Below are 19,066 nucleotides of genomic sequence, written 5' to 3'. Positions count from 1 at the left end.
TACCCCATAGATTTCAGAGAAAACTTATGCTACTTGATACGGGGCGAATTGCTGCTAAAGTGTTGAGAGAAAAGGCTAAGTTGAGTGCTTAATTGAAGAAATTCGGGAAGAAGACGAGACAAGGCCGAGAGGTGAGTCTCAAATCTATTCTGCCAAATACCCGATTTGAAGCTCTGTGTAAAGACCCCTGCTATCGATTGAGCAAGCCTGAGAGGGAAGCTCTTCCTATCATCAGATCCATCTAATTCGGCAAGCAGATCTCCATCGAATTGGTGCCAAGACGTTGGCGCTTGTTTGTATCTGTTCTATTTCTTTCATCATTGTATTTCACTTTCTCTTTATCTCTTCATTCACACACCATGTATCAAACGCTTAATAGATATATTAAATGTTTCGATAGCTTTCATATTCCATTCTCTGTCTATTTACGTTCACCCATTAATCACCTCCATTATGTTTTCTTAATTCCCTGATAGTTAATATGAATTAAACAAGTACTTAATCTGTGTTAAAGATATAAAATGCGTTTAGCTAAGGCATGCTAGACGGTATCCTCACCTGCGAGAGCATAAGTGAAGATGTCATTCTGATCTATCGAGAGAAGATTAGAAGAATGCTTTAACTAAAGCGAGTAGTACTTCCAGACATGAAAGCAACCTTGCGTTCATTATGTTAGTCTCTGTCAAACCACAGACATGTGGGAGCGTGGCCAATCACTGAAATGTGTATGCCAAGGGAAGAGTGGAACCGCATTTATAGCTTCAGCGCAATTGAGAACTTACGTTGTTTATATTATTTATCTTCCTCTTTCTATTCTGTTCATAAGACTTGCAACCGCATCCCATGTTCTTTGCATAACCTTCACAGCCAGCCTTGACCCCAGTATCGTGTATTAAGAAGTCTGTATATTGTATCATCTAGCTTAGGTTTACTGTATCTTATTTTCATTATCGCATCTTTATTGCTTTCATTTACTTTACCGCAATTTTATATACTTGTACACAAAACATCCTTTTTAAAGATTGAAAAATCTGGTCGCATATATCACGAACATACCACAATAACTTAAAACAGTCCCTGTGTTCGACCTCGGATCACACCGAGAAACTTGCGGTGGAATTACACTTGGTTCCATCATAAGGAAACTTGTGACAATGCATGGCATACTACGTGAGCATCCATAATTAATGCATATTTAGCAGTAGTATCGCATCATTTCGTGCATAGCATAGAACATCATCAATCATAAATATCAGCGTTTCCAACAACAACAATTGTCTTATAAGAACCTTCAACTACAGTCATATGCACATGATTTCTATCATGTTTCCAATCTACATTTGTTATACAGAAAGGAAACGCGGCCTATTGGCAATGTTCAACAATTCACTGCAAGTCATGCAGTTGGCAATAACCCAGTTCTTTCTCCTAATGTCAAACATACGATTGAGAGGCCTAAGAAAAAAAGAATCACGTATTGTTTAGAAAACAAAGCTACAGTCTATTGTAGTCGGTGTGGTAAGAGGGGTCATAATTGTAGGTCTTGCAAAGATCCCTTATGACATTGAATGCACCTACAATGTTATAGCTTTTAGTATTGTTTTTCTTTACTTTGCATTTTATTTCCCTCTTCAAACAGTTTTTTAATGTTCAAACTTAGTGGCATTTATGAAAGGAATTGTTATTTGCATTGATATTGCAGTTTGTTATCTTACTTTTATGTAAGTAGTTCAGTCATTTGTGTAATACTTAAACCTAATTTATGTTGGTAATTCAGTCATTTGTATTATTCATAATGGGCATAATTGAGCTTAACGTTTTAGAATTATAGTGTGTTTGTGAAATAAATCCAAAATATTCAAATTGTATACCAAAATAGTAATGATATAACAATGATTGTACATGGAATTGGAAGTTAAATATTACTAATTTATGTTGGTTTTTTAGTCATTTGTATTATTCATAATGGAAAACTGAGCTAAACATTTTAGAATTACAGTGTGTTTGTGAAATCGGTTTAAAATATTCGGATTGTATACAAAAACAGTAATGATATGACAATTATTGTATATGGAATTGAAAGTTACTTATTACTATTTTATGTTGGTTATTCAGTCATTTGTATTTTTCATAATAGGAAATTGACCTAACGTTTTAGAATTACAGTTTTGCAAAATCAATCCAAAATATTTATGGATGTACCAAAACAGTAATGATATAAAAATTCCAAATCACTTGATATATTCATTGTTCATTTATGTTATTGAGGATTGGAAATTGAGTTGCACGCTTTATAATTACAGTGTGTTTATTGTTATTAAACTTTATGTATGTGTAATGTGAAAAGTTCAATTCACCTACAAATAATTTATGTATATTCCCTTTGGACGATTGAGACTTTAACAAGCCCATATCGGGGTTATTTAGTATAGGGCTGGCCATACAAACTCGTACAAAATAGCTGCACCAAATCTAAACCTATTATATTTTCAAAATCCAAAATAGTTAAACTGTATACCAAAACAGAAACTATATCAACATATCTAAATCATTCCCTTCATTCAATATAGGAACCAATTCGACTAAAAAGTTCCAAAGTTTAAAACATATACTAAAACAAGATTATAGAATTCGCCCATATAGCTGGCACAAAATCTAAATGTATTCTACTTTCAAAATCCAAAACGGTAATGACATAAAAAGCCAAAATCACTTGGTTCATTCATTGCAAGATCAAGCTTGGCTTAAGTGCAAGTCAAAGGATGGGCCATCTGGGGGTGTATTTCATCCGTGGTTTGAGGTTTTCATATTATCCCTCTTGCTGCATCTATCTATATGTCTATCATTGGTGGATTTGCATCATTCACTTTTGGCAGTTTCCTTTTTAGTTCCCGTTGCCTTGATCTTCTTTCCTCCTATTGGTTAGCCATTATAATCAACTCTTGCAATTACGTTTAACTAACAGCATTTAATGACCGATTAGTTGTTGTTAGGACTTAACAAATTATAATAGTGATCAAACTTACAAGATCAATTGTTCTTACATGTTTAAGTATGATCCTTGTAACAGGGTTATTTTCATCAATGTTGTACAGCTTATCAGTCATTTCCAACTTCCTTTTGACCTTTTATTAGTTATTCAAGAGACAACATTTGTTATAGATATGTATAAATACACATTATAAGTTCAAGATCCACATTATTTGTAGTATTATACCTCTTGCTTTTTTGGTTGTTGGGGTTGACCCGTGCACCACAATGGTTGTACCTTTTGAAGAATATTAGTTGTTGAAGTTTTAAGAGTGTGATTCTGTTAACACGTTAAAAAGTCCAAATAATTTATTTAACATGGAGTTAAAAATAATAATTAAATTTTGTACAATTTTAAAGAAACATACTAATATTGTTGTCTTTTGTTTGTTTGACATCTCCAGCTTCTTGTAAATCTCTCGTTCATCAATTGATCGAATGCCTACGTTAATTTCTTCATCAGCGTCTTGATTGTCCTATCTCAATCAATTTTGCTAGTCAATTTCCATGTATTGTTAAAAGATATAATCTGCAATATGCTTATATCAACTTACCTTGACCTTTGGTTCTTTACTTCCTTTTTCTTCAGACTCCTTGTTTTTATCTCCATGGCATGCTTCTTTTTGTACTGCTAATGGTATTTTCAATTCATGATCCTTGTTTCCTTGGCCTTCTTCGACCTCATCGTCATCTTTTCTTCAAACTATTGTGGGAGCATCAGAAGCTCAACCAACTCCTTCTCTTCTTCTTTTTCTTCTTATTCTTTCTTAATACCATCTAGTTCCTTTTTGAACTGGGATACAGGTTGCTTCCGTATAATTTATTATAGGTTTGTACTATGAAAAACAATAATACAGTGTAGTTAGTTTACATACCATAAACAGATTGCTTGTTGATGCGTGTGATTGAACAGCCTGTGTATCTTCATGTAGTCAATCATTTTGTTTAATGATTCCACCAAGTCATTGTAGCGGGAAATTAGAAGTCAATTTTACTCGACAACCAAAATCTCGTGGACGTGGTATGCGATGCATGTTCTTAAAATATGCGTTGTTAGTCATGGGTTGATGGTCTTGCGTTGGAATGAAAATGCGCCAACAAATGTATGCGATGACCATGCATCCTGTCATAAGTTTTCTTGCATTCATGCCAAGTATAACATGAACGCAAGTTTCTCGGGTAATCCGAGGTCGAACACAGGGACTTGTAGCTATATGTATGCAGTGATGTGCATACGGCGGTTAAATAAAAGAATGTTGGAAGGGTTGCTAAGTTAATCCTACTCCTACTCCTATCTAACAGACAACGCAATGAGAATATGCATGAGAGAAGATACGCCAACACTTGACATGAAATAAATGTATGGGAAAATAGATAAAATGCGGTGATGTTTTCATTGCGACCCTTAAGAGTGATCGCAAAGGCAACCTTAGTCAACGCAAGCTATGCGATCATGCTACACACACTAAAAGCCTAAATCTAGGTCGTATGCGGTGTGTATGCATAAATGTCAAGATGACCACATACCACCACCATATCCTACTTACTGGACGCAGCCATTGTCCTCTCTATAGGGTGCATACACTGTGTAATAACAAACAGAGCTTATTCCTAAGTCTCCATTCTTGCTTATGCAAACCTAATCTAGCCCTCTCGAGCATCAATTCTAACCTAGCTCTCTCGAGTCATTAGATTCTTTCTTTAGACTCTCTCTCGAGCAGCTCTAAAGATATGATGGGCGCATACATAAGACAAGGTAACCGCATGAACTTGGTTGATGCAAGATTATTCCTATCTCTAGTGAACAATGCATACATTGCTTAATGCGACCAATCACTTACCCTCCCAGGAAGTTGGTTATCGTTGACTTTACTCATAGAAAAGCATTGTGTTAGCCTGTAGACAGGTGTTGCCGCAGCTTCACACTAAGAAAAATAAGGTTTTCTCACACACTCACACAACGCACACCTCTCGATGGTTTGCTACATGCATCATATCTCTAATCCACATGACTAAGTATGCAATAATCTAGCAGTCTCACTAAGTTTTGCAATGAAAGTAAATATGCTAAACAAAGAAGATGGAGATGGAGATGGAGTCAAAGAAAACACAGAAATATATTGAAAACAAATTGTATTAATTCCTTAATCACAAAATGTCACACAATACAATATAAGAAGAGAAAGGAAAATGAAATGACCGGCTGGAAGCAAAGAATTGCTTCCAGCGGAGGTGCGTCAAGGCTGTCGGTGGTGCCATGGATAGACAGAGGAGCTGACTCTCTCGAGATCTAGCTTCGGTCAAAGGCTCCGATCGTCACTCGGAATGGATGAAGAAGGTGAAGAACTCTCAGCGTCTTCTCACGTATTTTGTCTAGATCACAAGGATCCGCACTAGGCGAACCCCAGGCGAAAACCTTGGATGACTTGAATTTTCACTCATCGGCTTCTATTTATAGAGCTTGGGTCACCGACAGCATTAATTGGACTGCTCTGAATCTAACATTCGGCGCGTTAGTCCTTTCTGAACCTCTGCCATTGACGGCATGGTAGGTGAAATGTCAACATCATCTTTTGGTTTTTCTCGAGGTAGATGGGTTGATGCGTTCCTTCCACCAACCTTGTGTTGATCCCATTAGCATGCTTTGTCGCATAGCCGCAATCATTCAATGACCGCATTCACTTAATACCGTAACTCTACATGATGACAGCAATCACTTGACGAGCGCAACTCCCATGCGATGGATGCATACGGCTACGCAGTATCCATGTGTTGATCGATGCGTTTACCTTTGCGATGGAGTGTTTCTCTGCATGCGGTCGTCTATGCGGTGGTCCGGTTTACACGCTTGCGTCCATTTCCTGTTTTACCTACAAAAATAGAACATTTGAACGCATAATATCGCAAAATAATGGGTTAGCTGAGATTCAACATGTTGATCGACGAAAACTCTTTTTCTCGTGAATTCCTAAGATGATTGACGCATATTCTGCTTAACAACCTTCATAATTCTAAGTAAAAGGCCTAAGATGACATGCATTTCTGCATGTCATCAGTCATCTATCTTCTTCGTCAAGCTTTGCTGACTAATCTTCATGGCATCAAAGTTTTCATTCATCCTTGTGTTCATTAATTGTTGTATTTTCTCTATTCCTTCAAACCTTTTTTCCATTTCATCTTTGTCAAATGATAAACTTAGTCTTCTATTTAAGGATAGTTCAGCCACTCTCTCTCTCTCTCGGCCTATTTCTGCTCATTTATTCTTCGACCTCTTGCAACACCCTTTTTTCCTCCTTGATGAATGGAGCAAAATATGACATGGTCATTTCTTGTGGGGTTGCAAGTAATGGACAAATTTCAAACTGTCAAGTAAATAAGGAAATAAGATGTTAGTTAATAGTTTAGAATTTAAGACTCTATGTCTATTTTGTTTGTATAGATATTTATACCTCTTTTGAATCAAATATTTTTCGCTTGAGATCCTTCCATTTGGGTTGATTGTCTGCAACCCAAATCCTCTGAACATTGTTAGAAACCTTCCTGGCAAAGAAATTTTGTGATGACTTAAAGTGGGTATGACCTCGTATGCCCATGCTAAGATTGTGAACATAAATCCCCCCATTGATATTCCTGATTTACCTTTGTTGTGCATTACTCTATGTATAACACCAACAAGTAAATTAAAAGCAACCCTTCCTCGTGGGTAGTTATCAAAGAGGTCATCGTCATCGACCATCAGGATGTGGTCTATATTCACATTCACCGAATCTTATTTTGGGAGAAGAAAATTTTCCAACAAATATAACTTCGCCATTTTTATCCTGTCACTTTCACACCCTACCTTGCTAATATTAAAAGCTATGTTAAGAAAATACCTAGTCACAACTTTCATATCCTCGAAGTACATTTTTCTTATATTACCTCCTTCCTTTATCCTACTTTGATCAATTATTGGTAATTCACCATAGTTTAGACCAGTTATCAATGCAAACTCTCTTAAACCAAATTTCAGTACTCGACCCCCTATGAAGAAATTCAACTAGGATGATGACTTTGGTTTACACTGTCTTTTTATTAGGTGTAACAATAGCTGGGAAGATTGATTTGTAATGGAAAAATCAAGGAAATGTCCAAAAATAGTTTCTCTAAATCTCTATTGTAACTCTTTATTTAAATTCTCCTTGAATTTATCAATTACAAAAGTCTTTGTTTGCAAGTTTATTTTCAGTGGATCATTTCTCTTTGCACTATTCATCAGATACAAACAATCCTAACACATTTGAAATAAACTAGAAACACAAACTTAACAATATGCCAATAGTAAATACAAGTACATAGTATTTAAGTAAAAATACCTCACGTGGATCTATCATTTCGATTGTTTTTCCCTTTTGGCATGTTGTTACTTTGCTTTTTCCTTTATCTGACTTAGTTATTACCTAATATTTACAACTATCACTAAATATTTAAGTAAGAATACCTCACATATATCCATTCCATAAATGATTACCTTTTTTTCTTTCTTTGTTTCCATCCTCTTGTCTGACTGTCCACTGGATGATCTTTTTTCTGATAATGTTTTTTTCCCACGACTTTGTGACTTTTCTTCTTCATTGTCTTTGCTTTCATTTTACACGTTTTCATGTCTCTTCAAGGTTCTCTTTTTCCTCTTCATACTCATTACTATCTTGTTTATCATGTTTCATTATTTAGTAATTATATTATGTATATACTTTAACAAATATACTATAATTAATAGATGATTTCATAAAATCTACATTATCATACATTCCCTCATGTAGTTCATGTTACTTTTCTTCTTCTACTACATCCTTTCTCCCTTTCTTGTTTGGTTCTATTTTTCTTTTCACAGCCTGCATCACATTTAGATCTATAATATCTTCAACCCTTAACATTTCTTGTTGAATCAAATAATATTAACCTTGCTCTTTATCCTTGGTTTGTTTGCTTGAACTTTTATCTCTAGTGTAGAAGCATCACACTTTCGTTTATTACTAGTTATTGGAGTTGTACGTTTTATGTCTGATCCCCTGCCATTATCTCTGTTTTTCCCTGTTTTACATACATGATCAAAATTTGATGTTTTCAACTACATTAAAATAAAAATAAAAATATACCTTGTCGTCACTATTGAGAACTATTGGTCATTTGCTTGTTTGTTTTTTTCCACCAGTTATTCCAGCTACTCTTAATCTTTCGCTAGCTCTGCTTCTTCCTTTGACTTTCTTCTTTTTTCATAGCTTGTAATGTTTGATTAATCTTAGACTTATCAGTTTTATACAAACAACCAAATGACGAGATTTTATATCATTTTCATTAATCGTTTCTGTTTTCAACTCCTAAAAATTGGCTTTGTTTTATATCCCAAAATATTTGAATCTAAATATTTAACAATAAAAACACGTTTTGATATCTAAAAAACCAATATTAAGTCTTTGTTTATTTTTTATAAGATAATGAAATATTTATGTATTATATATAAACAATTTTGTTCAGCACTGTTTTCATCTCTCCAATGTACAAACAAGAGGTAGACCAAATTGCAATGCATGGATTAGAAGAAATTTGGGAATCACAATGTCGTACGGGATTAGAAAATTTAAGCAGATTGCAATCAGTGAAGAGCTTAAAGAAGGCACTTAAAAGTACTAGAAGCAAGTATTTAGATTCAATACCGTGGAGAAATATTCGATGTCGTGCAAAAGTCCCTTGAAGCTGTCAAGAAGGAGCTTCAATATCGAAGGTCAAGCGCTTGAAGCTGTCGAGAAGGTATTTCTTCTCTTGAACGATTTTTGAAGTGAAGGTCTTTCTTCCGTCAAACTCTCCCACCTTCTTGCATTGAACGATTTTTAGGGAATAAATGTTTGGTTAGGGTTTTGGTTTAAATTCATTGATTACCGTGTGAGGTGTGATGGTGGATTAGATCCTTTGTTAGAATGCATTATGTAGTGTGTGATAGGTGTGGGTAGAGTGTATTTGTTGTTTTCAAATAGTTTTGAAACCCTTAAACCTTTAGAATTCCATTGGGAGAAGTTTTGACAATTGTTAATCTTTATTTTTTAATTTTATATTCCGTTTGCTATTTTTACAATTTTAAAAAAAAATTTGCTATTTATCCAAATGAAAACTCAAATTTTGCTATTTATCTGATCAGCCCTAAAGAATAATAAAGGAAAGTAGGTTAAATAACGTGACAATTAGAATATAATAATTTTTCAATTTTTAATAAATAATCAAATAACATTTTTTTTTTAATTAGCTACAGAATTGAGTAGTTTGTAGACTTTTTTTTTCCTTTCCAAAATTCACTTTTCAGTCTCAATAACATTCGATATTCACATTATACTTGATATAGTTTTAGAGTTCAAGCGAGAGGATTACTTGTTGTCACTCATTTGGATATACAAACTTAACAAATAAGTTTTAAAATCTTCTTATATTTTAAGTTTTTATGCCTTTAAATCTATATAATAGAATGCAATATTTTATTATTAATACTTTTGTAGAGTTCACTCAAAATTAATATGGAAAGATATTATAAAAGAAAAAACAACAATAGAGACGATAAAGGTATCATCTTCAAGGAAGAAAAATGTTTTGGATTATTTTATACAAAAATCAATCTAGAAAAACTACATGCAGATCCTGATCTAAGAACCAAAATTTATTATTATAATTATAATATTCGAGATCAAGTTCATATAACATACTTACTAAAAGGTCCTTGTCATCTAATATTCGAGATCAAGTTCGTATAACATATTTACTAAAAGGTCCTTATCATCCCCGAAATCATATTTTTCCACTTAAGAATACGATTTAGTACAACTTGGTTAAGTGAATATTCTAATTAGTTAGAATATACCATGTCAAAGGATGTTGCATTTTGTTTATGTGGTCATCTATTCAAACTAAGTGGAGAATCAGGATCAATTTCAAAACATGAAAAATTACAGAGAACGATTGTAATATAATAAATTAGTTAACCTATCAAATTATGAATATATTTTTTTTACATTCATCTATAGATTTTGTTTGTGAGACTTATACATATAGTATCCCCTTATATAAAATTTCTCGTTCCACCACCGATTGTAGGCTTAGGCATACATCACCAAAAGATGCCGCCAAAGTCATAGAAGTTTTTGTCCAAGAGGGCTCAATTTTTTAAGTTCAAAGGTTTTAATCGGTTGAGATTCTCCAAATCGTGTTAGTCTCCAATGCAAGATATAAAATATAAAATAATAAAAAATATTAAACGCACCGTTTAGTAACCATTTTATCTTTTTTAAAAAAAAAAATTAAACGTATGAACATTACTTCTACTTCCAAATTTCTAAAAATGTAGCTTTCAATAAATTGTTTTTATTTTTAAAATTTGACTAAGAATTTAACATTGTACTTAAAAAAGATGCAAATTATGGTAAGAAATGTGAATGAAATCGACTTAGTTTTCAAAACCAAAAACAAAAAACCAAATAACTACCAAACGAGACTGAAGATTTATTTTCCTTTTTTTTTTTAATCTTTTAAAACTATCTAACATTTTAGCCATCGAGTTTTAGAATGAAAATTGACTAGCAAGTACACATCATCGTTTAACAATCTAATCACCAAATCATTAAGTCAACTAACAACCAAATGAATCTAGAGATTATATAGAACTATTATTCAAATTTTGGGAACTAAAAATACCTATTATAAAACTTAAGGACCAAATAGATACATATTTAAAACCAAAAACATATTTTGCTATATAAGATCTATATCTACTTTTTTTTTTTTCAATTTCAAATATATGAGTTCATTTCAAATAACAATTTGTGTCCTAATTTATCGTGTTAGTATTATTATTATATAATACAAAATATATATTTGTAAAATAACTAAGGAAAAAATATTTCTTGGTCCTTGAATTTTGGATATAGTTTCTATTAAGTCCTTAAGATTTAAAATGTTACATAAATTTTTAATTTTTTTTAATTTAACCCCAAAGTTTCAAAATATTACAATCTTACCCTTGACATTTGAATTTTTATTTGGTTAGATCCTATATATCAAAATTTTCACTTTTAAACTCAATTATTCACTAAATTCTCATTTTTTATCTTTAGTATTTAATTTATGTTAATAAATTAAAAATTATTAAAAAAATTATAATTAATTAGAACTTTTTTTTTATCACTTTTAAAAGTAAAGGTAAAACTTCACTATTTTTAATTCATTAAAAAAATTGGCATCAATTATTAAAAATGAATATTTAATAAAAAATTGAGATTAAAAATGAAAAATTGAAACGTAAAGATCAAATTGAAACAAATGTCATAGATAAAATTATCACATTTTAAAACTTAGTCCTAAGTTTAAACAAAACTCTAAATTTAAGAACCAAAAATGCAACATTTAAAAACCTAGACCAAATAGAAACTACACTTAAAACTTAAGAACCAAAAAGATATTTTATCCAAGTAGAAATGAGACTAAAATTAAAATATGAAATATATATTAGCACTTGTTCTAAGTCCATTTGAAATAACTCAAGTCTAAATTCAAAATCTAAGAAGTATATATTATGTAACCTTGAATCTATACTTCCATATTGCATGTAAATTAGGTGACGTTTATTTGTTGAATATGAAGATTGTTTGAAGAAAAATAATAAGACAAGTGAGACCAGTCGTTGAAAATACAAATCAAAGAGTTATATCAAAATTTGATTTTAAAATTTTATAATTAAAAGGTAAAAAAAAAAAAAAAAGGAAAAGGAAAAAAAGAAAAAAAGAGGTCTAGGATCTTGGCTTTTCTTTTTTCTCTTTAAAGAGAGCCAGAAGTGAAACTCCAGAGACCTTAACAACCTTGAACCTAACACCAGGAATATCTCCCACAGCATGCCCCTTACGTCCAAACCCCGCTATCAAAACTTCGTCCTGTAACACCAACAATTCCGAATATAAATGTTCGAACACACCCATATACTTCTCAATTCAAGTTTAATTTACAACACAACAAAGCTTCAACAGAAGTAGAAAGTCATTTGGGGCGAACCTTGTAAACTAAACAATCTTTTAAAAGAGAATGTGCAAAAGAGAACCCTTAGTCATCACAAATGGTCGATATAAGAGAAGGCGCCTAACAACCGTAGTCGTCCTAGTCCAACAATATGATTGAACCCAAATATATTGAGATCACACTCAAATCCAAATTCACTCATCAATGCCTATCTTCTTTATTCCCCTTCCTCTATTATAACCAACAATATATCTTATGAGAAAACTCTAGTGGTCACCATAAATTTAACTCATTCCATGATCCTTTTTTACTACCAAGTCAGATCATCGTCATTGTTTACTTAGGCCATCGTTAGTAACCATGTTTTTAGTTTTTGTTTTTGAAAATTAAGTCTATAGATATTATTTCCACCTCTAAATTTATTCTTATTTTATTTACTTTTTATCAATGGTTTAAAAAACTAAGCTAAATTTTGAAAATTAAAAAAATAATAATAACAACTTTTAAAAAGTTGTTTTTGTTTTTGGAATTTGACTAAGAATTCAATTATTGTACTTAAGAAAGATGCAAATCATTCTAAGAAATAAGGAGGATATACGTTTTAATTTCCAAAAACCAAAACCAAAAACAAAATAATTACCAAATAGGGTCTTAGTTATTAAAACTTTTTACAAATATTTTTATATCGAAAAATGAAAATCCAAATACCTCCTAGTTCAACAAAAATGAAAAACCAAAAGAAAAAGTAATCTGCAACATAGTTTTTTTTTCTAGTTCTTAAAATTTGGCTTGGATTTCTTTTTCAGAAAAAATAAACATGCATAGAAAGCAAAGACAGTCAACAAAATAACATAAACGCATCAGCAAATTATATTAACTTACATTTTCCTCGATATAATTGAGGCAGCCATCATTAGGTACAAAAGCAGCAATCTTCTTTCCATTTTTAATCAGTTGAACACGAGCACATTTTCTAATAGCAGAGTTTGGCTGTTTGGCTTCAATTCCACTGTATTAGCAAATCCAACTTTATCAAAAGACTAATAAATAATTAACAACTCATCAACAATAGTATAAGATTCAATAGCCTTACATCTTTTCCAGCACAATCCCTTTAGCATGAGATGAACCTGCAAAGGGCTTTTTCCACTCGTTACCAAGATGGGATTTCTTATATGCCTTATCTGCCCACCTCTGCCTTCTACGGTGGGACTTCAACTTCCGACCAGCTCCCATTCCCCGAGTCTTCCTGCAAGACATGCAAACAAAATAAATTCAATCATCAGTAATATAACATGATCAAATCAACTAATAAGTTGCACAAATGATACAAATATTCAGCCATTACTATAGCAGGGTTTGGGGAAATCCTAAATGATGAGTTGAATATATTTTGTACAATAAAGAACAGTAAGAGAATCATTTTTGTAAGAATGCATTTTCAAGAATTTGGATGGAGCTAAAGACTCTCGGTGATGTACTTACTCTACATATTATGAGAGCATGCATATGAAATTCCATGAGGATGAAGAATCAATCTATGCTTATTTCTCCTCCAACGAAATTACATATCGAAATTGTTAAACAGTAATATCCACCATCAAAGCTTAGTATATGAATTTGGAAAGGTAATTCCGCTCATAGTACCCAAATATACAAAATAGATAACCGGAGAAAGAGAGAGTAAGCTCAACAGCTCTCCCTAGAAATTAGGTATAGAATTTGTAAACAAAACATAGTATATGAGTTTAGAATTTCCAAAAGTTGTTTCTACTTGTATTGCAGAAAAATCATTCAACCACATTAACACACACAGAGAGAGAGAACAATATGAACAACTTCTTCGAGAAAACATAAATGGATGAAAACGAAGAAGATACAAAGGCCATGGAAGAGAGAAATGCGTACCCCATGATGGCGAATAAGGAAAATGCTGCAACTTCTTCAAGAAACGCCCAAGTTCGAAAGCAGAGTGTGCTGACTGACTGGCAGTAACTCAAAACCCTAATCGGTGGGACGGATATTGTATATATATAGACCACATTCTGGTGAATGGAGTTCTTTTGTCCACATAATTACGTAATTACCCTTCCGAGTTCTAAGATTAACTATTGGCAATTTAGCAATATCCCAAGTCTAAATATGTAATTACACCGTTCATATTATGTAATTTGGCATGAGTTAGGAAGTCGGAGGTTCCATCTCTCATTCTATATATTAGAATACAAAAAATTATATGCAAAACAAAAAATTAATAGTTTAGAACTAAATGCTTAAATGTCTTTTGAGTTTTGTGGATGGGAGTGAGAAATTGTTTTTTATTTTTTTTCGTTTTTCCTTTTAGAATGAAGTTTCATAATTGTGAAAGTTAATATTGGAATTTTTTTAGAACAATTGGTGGTAGGGTAGGGGATTCAAATTATAAATCTCGTGACTATTAACGTACTTCTGACAATTAAAATTGAAATTTGTGATTAGTTTATCTTTTTAACTCGAGTGTGTTCCAACTAGCTATCCCTAAACTACTCCTTTTTCCAATTTCAAGGATAACAAACATCCAATATACTACTAAATTGCAATCAACTGACATTCATTTATTTCTTCTCATAATAAAAGAATTAGGGACAATATTTGAGAATTTGAATATCAATCAAGAGATCTATGGTTCAAATTATTCTACTACACATGTTGAACTAAAATATATATATATATATAAACTCTACCTTAGTACCAACTTCAACCTGACTTCAACTTGCATGCCTACTTGACCACCAGATCCCCTGGTTTGCAATATTACTCAATATCTTCCAACGTTATTTTAGAAAGTTGGGACAATAGTAGTTAATTGCTTCCTTATCAAAATTCAATTAGACTTCAAATTATAAATATGGTGACCATTGACCTCTTATAAAGATTTATGTGGGTCAAATTATGATAACACCTAATTAAAAGCTAACATAAGCATAACTCAAATTGTTCTATAACATTCTAATCTTTCTCACACAAATTTTACAAATCATTCTAACCCTATATAAGAAAAAGAAGGAAACTCATTAACATGACAAATAAAGTCACATTCAATTGCAAAAGATTATAATTATTTTTAATCACGTTTACTTGAAATTATAAATCTATCAAATTTACTACAAATTCATAATTCTCATATTCCATCAATAACAATAATGATAATAATATCAACTCGTTGGTCTCATGTGATTTTGAAACACAATCCAATTGATCACCCTCTACACTTCAATTAAATTGCATTTTTCGTTTACAGATTTGAAAGTGAATTCCAAACAAGTAAACAACAATAAATGTAACCAAATAATCTACTTTTCAGATTCCTAATAATTCATTACATTTCTCCTTGGATAATCGTGGCCTACGTACATACTATACTATTTAAATGTTCATCGAGAAATAGACATGGAAGTTCCTCCAATTTAGTTGTGAACATGCTTTAAATTACTGTTGCCAACACTTATTTGAGCCATATATTAAATGTCAACAATTAGGAGGGGGGAAATTTTTTTTCCCAAGAAATATGGGGATTGGGGGGGTACTTCGGTAGTCTTTCAACTCAAATTGGGGGAGATGAACCATCCAATAAAGTGACTCAGATGATGGGAATGTATCCAAGTTCTTGTCCTTTCAAACCATTTCTTCAATGATTTTCTGGTTTTCTGTCAAGAATGAAATAAACTTTTCAATTCAGATTCTAAGAATTATAAATACCAAGAGCAAATTTTACATAAATCTGAACCCTAAGGACCTGATTCTATATCTTCCTCAGGATCAACAGTGAAACTCTCTTCGGTCTTCACAAGTAGAAAACCACCTCCCCATTCATTCCCAACCAATTCCCCAATTTCTCAACAAAAAATCTGCATATGAAAAAATGAAAGTAAAAACAGATTAATCGAAAACAGCAGAAGAATATTAGCTTGGAAGTTGGAGGTACCATTTCCCTTGAAACTATATGGTATCTACATGCTATTGTTTCAATTTCCAAAATAAAAAGTTCGCTAATAAATTTGGTGATAACTTACATGATCAAATCTTGAGAGAGAATTAGGCTCCATATGAGTCAACAAGAGTAAGCCTTGTCAAGCTCCAAAGTGTTTGCACGAGATAAAATAGCCCGGTTTCCTGGGTGACCTTTTTTTCACTCAGCTTCATGGAGCAGACAATGGGGATGCTTAAAATTTCTCCAGTCACAACTAGATAGCCTCGTTAATGTAATTCTTCCTCAAGATCTTTGGAACAATTAAGAGCCGATTTCAGAAATCCGCTCTTTCGATAACCCTTACATAATATCGAGTAGATGGCGGAATTTGGGATGACACCAAATTTTAACATGTCTGCATGTAGCATCATCATGTTGAGGACACGTTTAACTTGGAAGTACCCTTGTAACATGACTACATAAATCACTTCATCTGGTTGCAAACCGTAACATCTCATGTCTGAAAACAACTTTGCTGCCTTAAAAATTTGCCCATCCTCACACAATCCATGGATTAAAGCGGTATACACGACATTATTTGTGAATGAAGGCTCGGTTCCTCCCGCATCAACATCGCACCTGGTAGTCCCAAATCCTATCTTTTTCGTGAAAAGTTCGAGTGCATCTGAAATTCTGCCATCTTTACAAAGTCCATCTAATAAGCAACTGATAGTGAAACAATTTGGGGTAAGGCCATTTTCCAACATATCATTATAGAGTTTAAGAGCCTCTTTTATGCTACCATATTTGCAATGCCCATCTATCATAGTTGTATAAACAACCACATCAGGAGAAAGGCTTTTGATAACCATTTCTGAATATATGCCCATAGCAGCTCGCAAGTCCCTTATCTTACAATACCCATCAATCAGCATTGAGAAAGTGATCACATTTGGTTCGACACCATTTTCAGTCATTCGGGAGCATATTTCCAGCGCCTTTTTTATGTTGCCTTCCTTGCAGTACCCATCAATTAATGAATTATATGTTACAGAGTTTGCAGGAATTCCATCTTTCGTCATTTTCTCAAATATGTTATCTGCTTCTTCAATTCGACCTGCAGAACAGAGACCTCTAATAAGTATACTGTATGTAATGACATCGGGTGAAACTTTAAATCTTCCCAGCTCCAAAAAGAAAGCCATTGCTTCAGAAACATCTCCTGCCTTACAGTAACCATCGATCAAAGAATTATATACAGCTATGCTAGGAGTAACACTAAATTTTACCATATTCACAGAAAGATTCCGAGCAGCCTTGGAGTCGCCAAATTTGCAGAGTCCATCAATTAATATGCCAAATGTAACATCATCTGGCACTAAACCTTCACCCAGCATATCTTGATACAATCTAAGAGCTTGTTTTGCATTGGCTAACTTGCAATACCCATCCATCAACGTGTTGTAACTATACACGTTGGGAAGCACCCCAACTTCCCTCATCACTCTATGCAAACTCTCTGCTTCCTCCATTTTGTTTTCTGAGCAAAGGCCACGAATAAGAATGGTGTACACAACAACTGTTGGCTCAATTCCTTTCACTCTCATTTCATCAAACATCTCATGTGCCCTTAAAAGATCTCCCTGCCGGCAGCAACCATCGATTAGGATGCCATAAGTGATAACATCATGAGACAGCCCATTGGAAATCATTTCTTCGTAAATCCTCCACAACAATTCAAACCTCCCAGTCTTCACCAAGACATCTAAAAGCACATTACAAGCCTGCTTTGTGAGTGTCGTCCCAACTTTGCGGTACATCCACAAAGCTTCTTCTACAAGCCTCATCTTAGATAAGACAATAATTAACTCACCATAAACATTGGGAGTAAATTTTGAGGATTTTAAGCGACTCAATGCATTGAATGCCAACTGACATACATAGTAAGGCTTGTGAGATTTTGCGACGAGGTCTTCTACGAGATCTTTTAGCAAATATCTGGCATTGGAAAATAACTTGGCTCCAACTAAGACGTGAATGATGGCTGAGTAAAGCTGAGTATTCTTTTCTGGAGCCGCATTGAAGAATTCAAGTGCTTTCCTAGGGCTTCTGCAGTTGAGTACGGTAGTAATTGGACTGTCAGGTGTTGACGATGACAGAGAAACAACCTGAAGCATGGTCCCCTGGCATCCAATACGAACAAGAGCACTTTTCAGTGGGAGTTGTGTCATCAACATCCTCACATTTCGTTTGCAAACTGTCCATTGCAAAAGACAGTTTGCCGTTTAACCACAGCCACCCATCATCAAGATAAATGTCACATTTGTTGCCAATTACCTGTAAAAACAAACCAAAATTAAATATAATAAATGTGGAGGTATACTAATAAACTTGAAGTCATAGATATACATGGCTCCAAGGACAGCAAGAAATTAAATTGAACGGCAATCACCAAAGAAATAAAATAAAACAATAGATAGAGATTCGGATTCAGAAGTAGATAGCCAAATATATAAGGAAACATTGCAGTAAAATCGTCTCATCTTAGTTACAGTCTCAATGATCCATATTTCAAGTAGCTTAGTTATTCTCAAATATATTAGGAAATATCCAATGAGATCATATAAAAATCACTATTGGGTAGAGCAATCTAGCTATTTGTAGTCATACACTCTACGACAGATGCTTCTATGTGCACTGTCATAATTTCTTTCATGACCCCATTTAGATCGTATCGTTTTCTTTGTTCTTCTTCCTTTCTTCCTTTTTTCTTTTCTTTTTCTTTTTTATTTGGATGTGTGTGCGGTTACCAGCAATTAAAAGTTCGGAATATACAAAAAATTTCCTTTTGGATACAACACATTGCAGAAAAAGGGGGTCGACTTTTGGTTAAGAAGAAGGTAACCCATCGAAATAGGTACATAAAACTAAATGTCCCAAACATTAAACTTGTGTTACATTGAAAAATAATAATAACATATACATTTTTACACACATAATAATACAATTTCAACATATGATCTATTTGTACAAAATTGTAAAGTCATCAAAGTTCAC

General features: G+C 33.1%; 2 protein-coding genes across 2 annotated transcripts; both read right to left on the bottom strand.

The window, feature by feature from the left end:
• Positions 1–11,650: 11,650 nt before the first annotated feature.
• On the bottom strand, positions 11,651–14,080 carry LOC120080179 (40S ribosomal protein S23). The gene is made up of 4 exons (XM_039034751.1): positions 13,969–14,080; positions 13,154–13,309; positions 12,943–13,069; positions 11,651–11,978 (listed from the first exon to the last, which is right to left on the bottom strand). The coding sequence occupies exons 1-4, from the start codon at positions 13,971–13,973 to the stop codon at positions 11,838–11,840; spliced, it is 429 nt and encodes a 142-aa protein (XP_038890679.1). The 5' UTR covers positions 13,974–14,080; the 3' UTR covers positions 11,651–11,837.
• A 1,214-nt stretch (positions 14,081–15,294) lies between these two features.
• Positions 15,295–18,294, bottom strand: LOC120079916 (pentatricopeptide repeat-containing protein At5g61400; the record flags this gene model as incomplete). Its single annotated transcript, XM_039034371.1, has 3 exons — positions 15,295–15,746; positions 15,836–15,947; positions 16,113–18,294. A coding segment is annotated over one exon (1,998 nt), but the record flags the coding sequence as incomplete, so codon positions are not given.
• Positions 18,295–19,066: the final 772 nt, after the last annotated feature.

This window comes from Benincasa hispida, chromosome 6, assembly GCF_009727055.1.
Source record: "Benincasa hispida cultivar B227 chromosome 6, ASM972705v1, whole genome shotgun sequence".
NCBI lineage: Eukaryota > Viridiplantae > Streptophyta > Magnoliopsida > Cucurbitales > Cucurbitaceae > Benincasa > Benincasa hispida.
The sequence above is the reverse complement of the archived record's forward strand: the minus strand, read 5'-3'. Positions and strand labels throughout refer to the sequence as shown.

Excerpts from the sequence above, each read along its gene's own strand:
- LOC120080179 (XM_039034751.1), bottom strand. Across the intron at positions 13,070-13,153 it reads GGGATTGTGCTGGAAAAGAT|TGGAATTGAAGCCAAACAGC; the intron begins GTAAGGCTATTG and ends TTGCTAATACAG. Across the intron at positions 11,979-12,942 it reads TCAATTATATCGAGGAAAAT|GACGAAGTTTTGATAGCGGG; the intron begins GTAAGTTAATAT and ends TTGGTGTTACAG.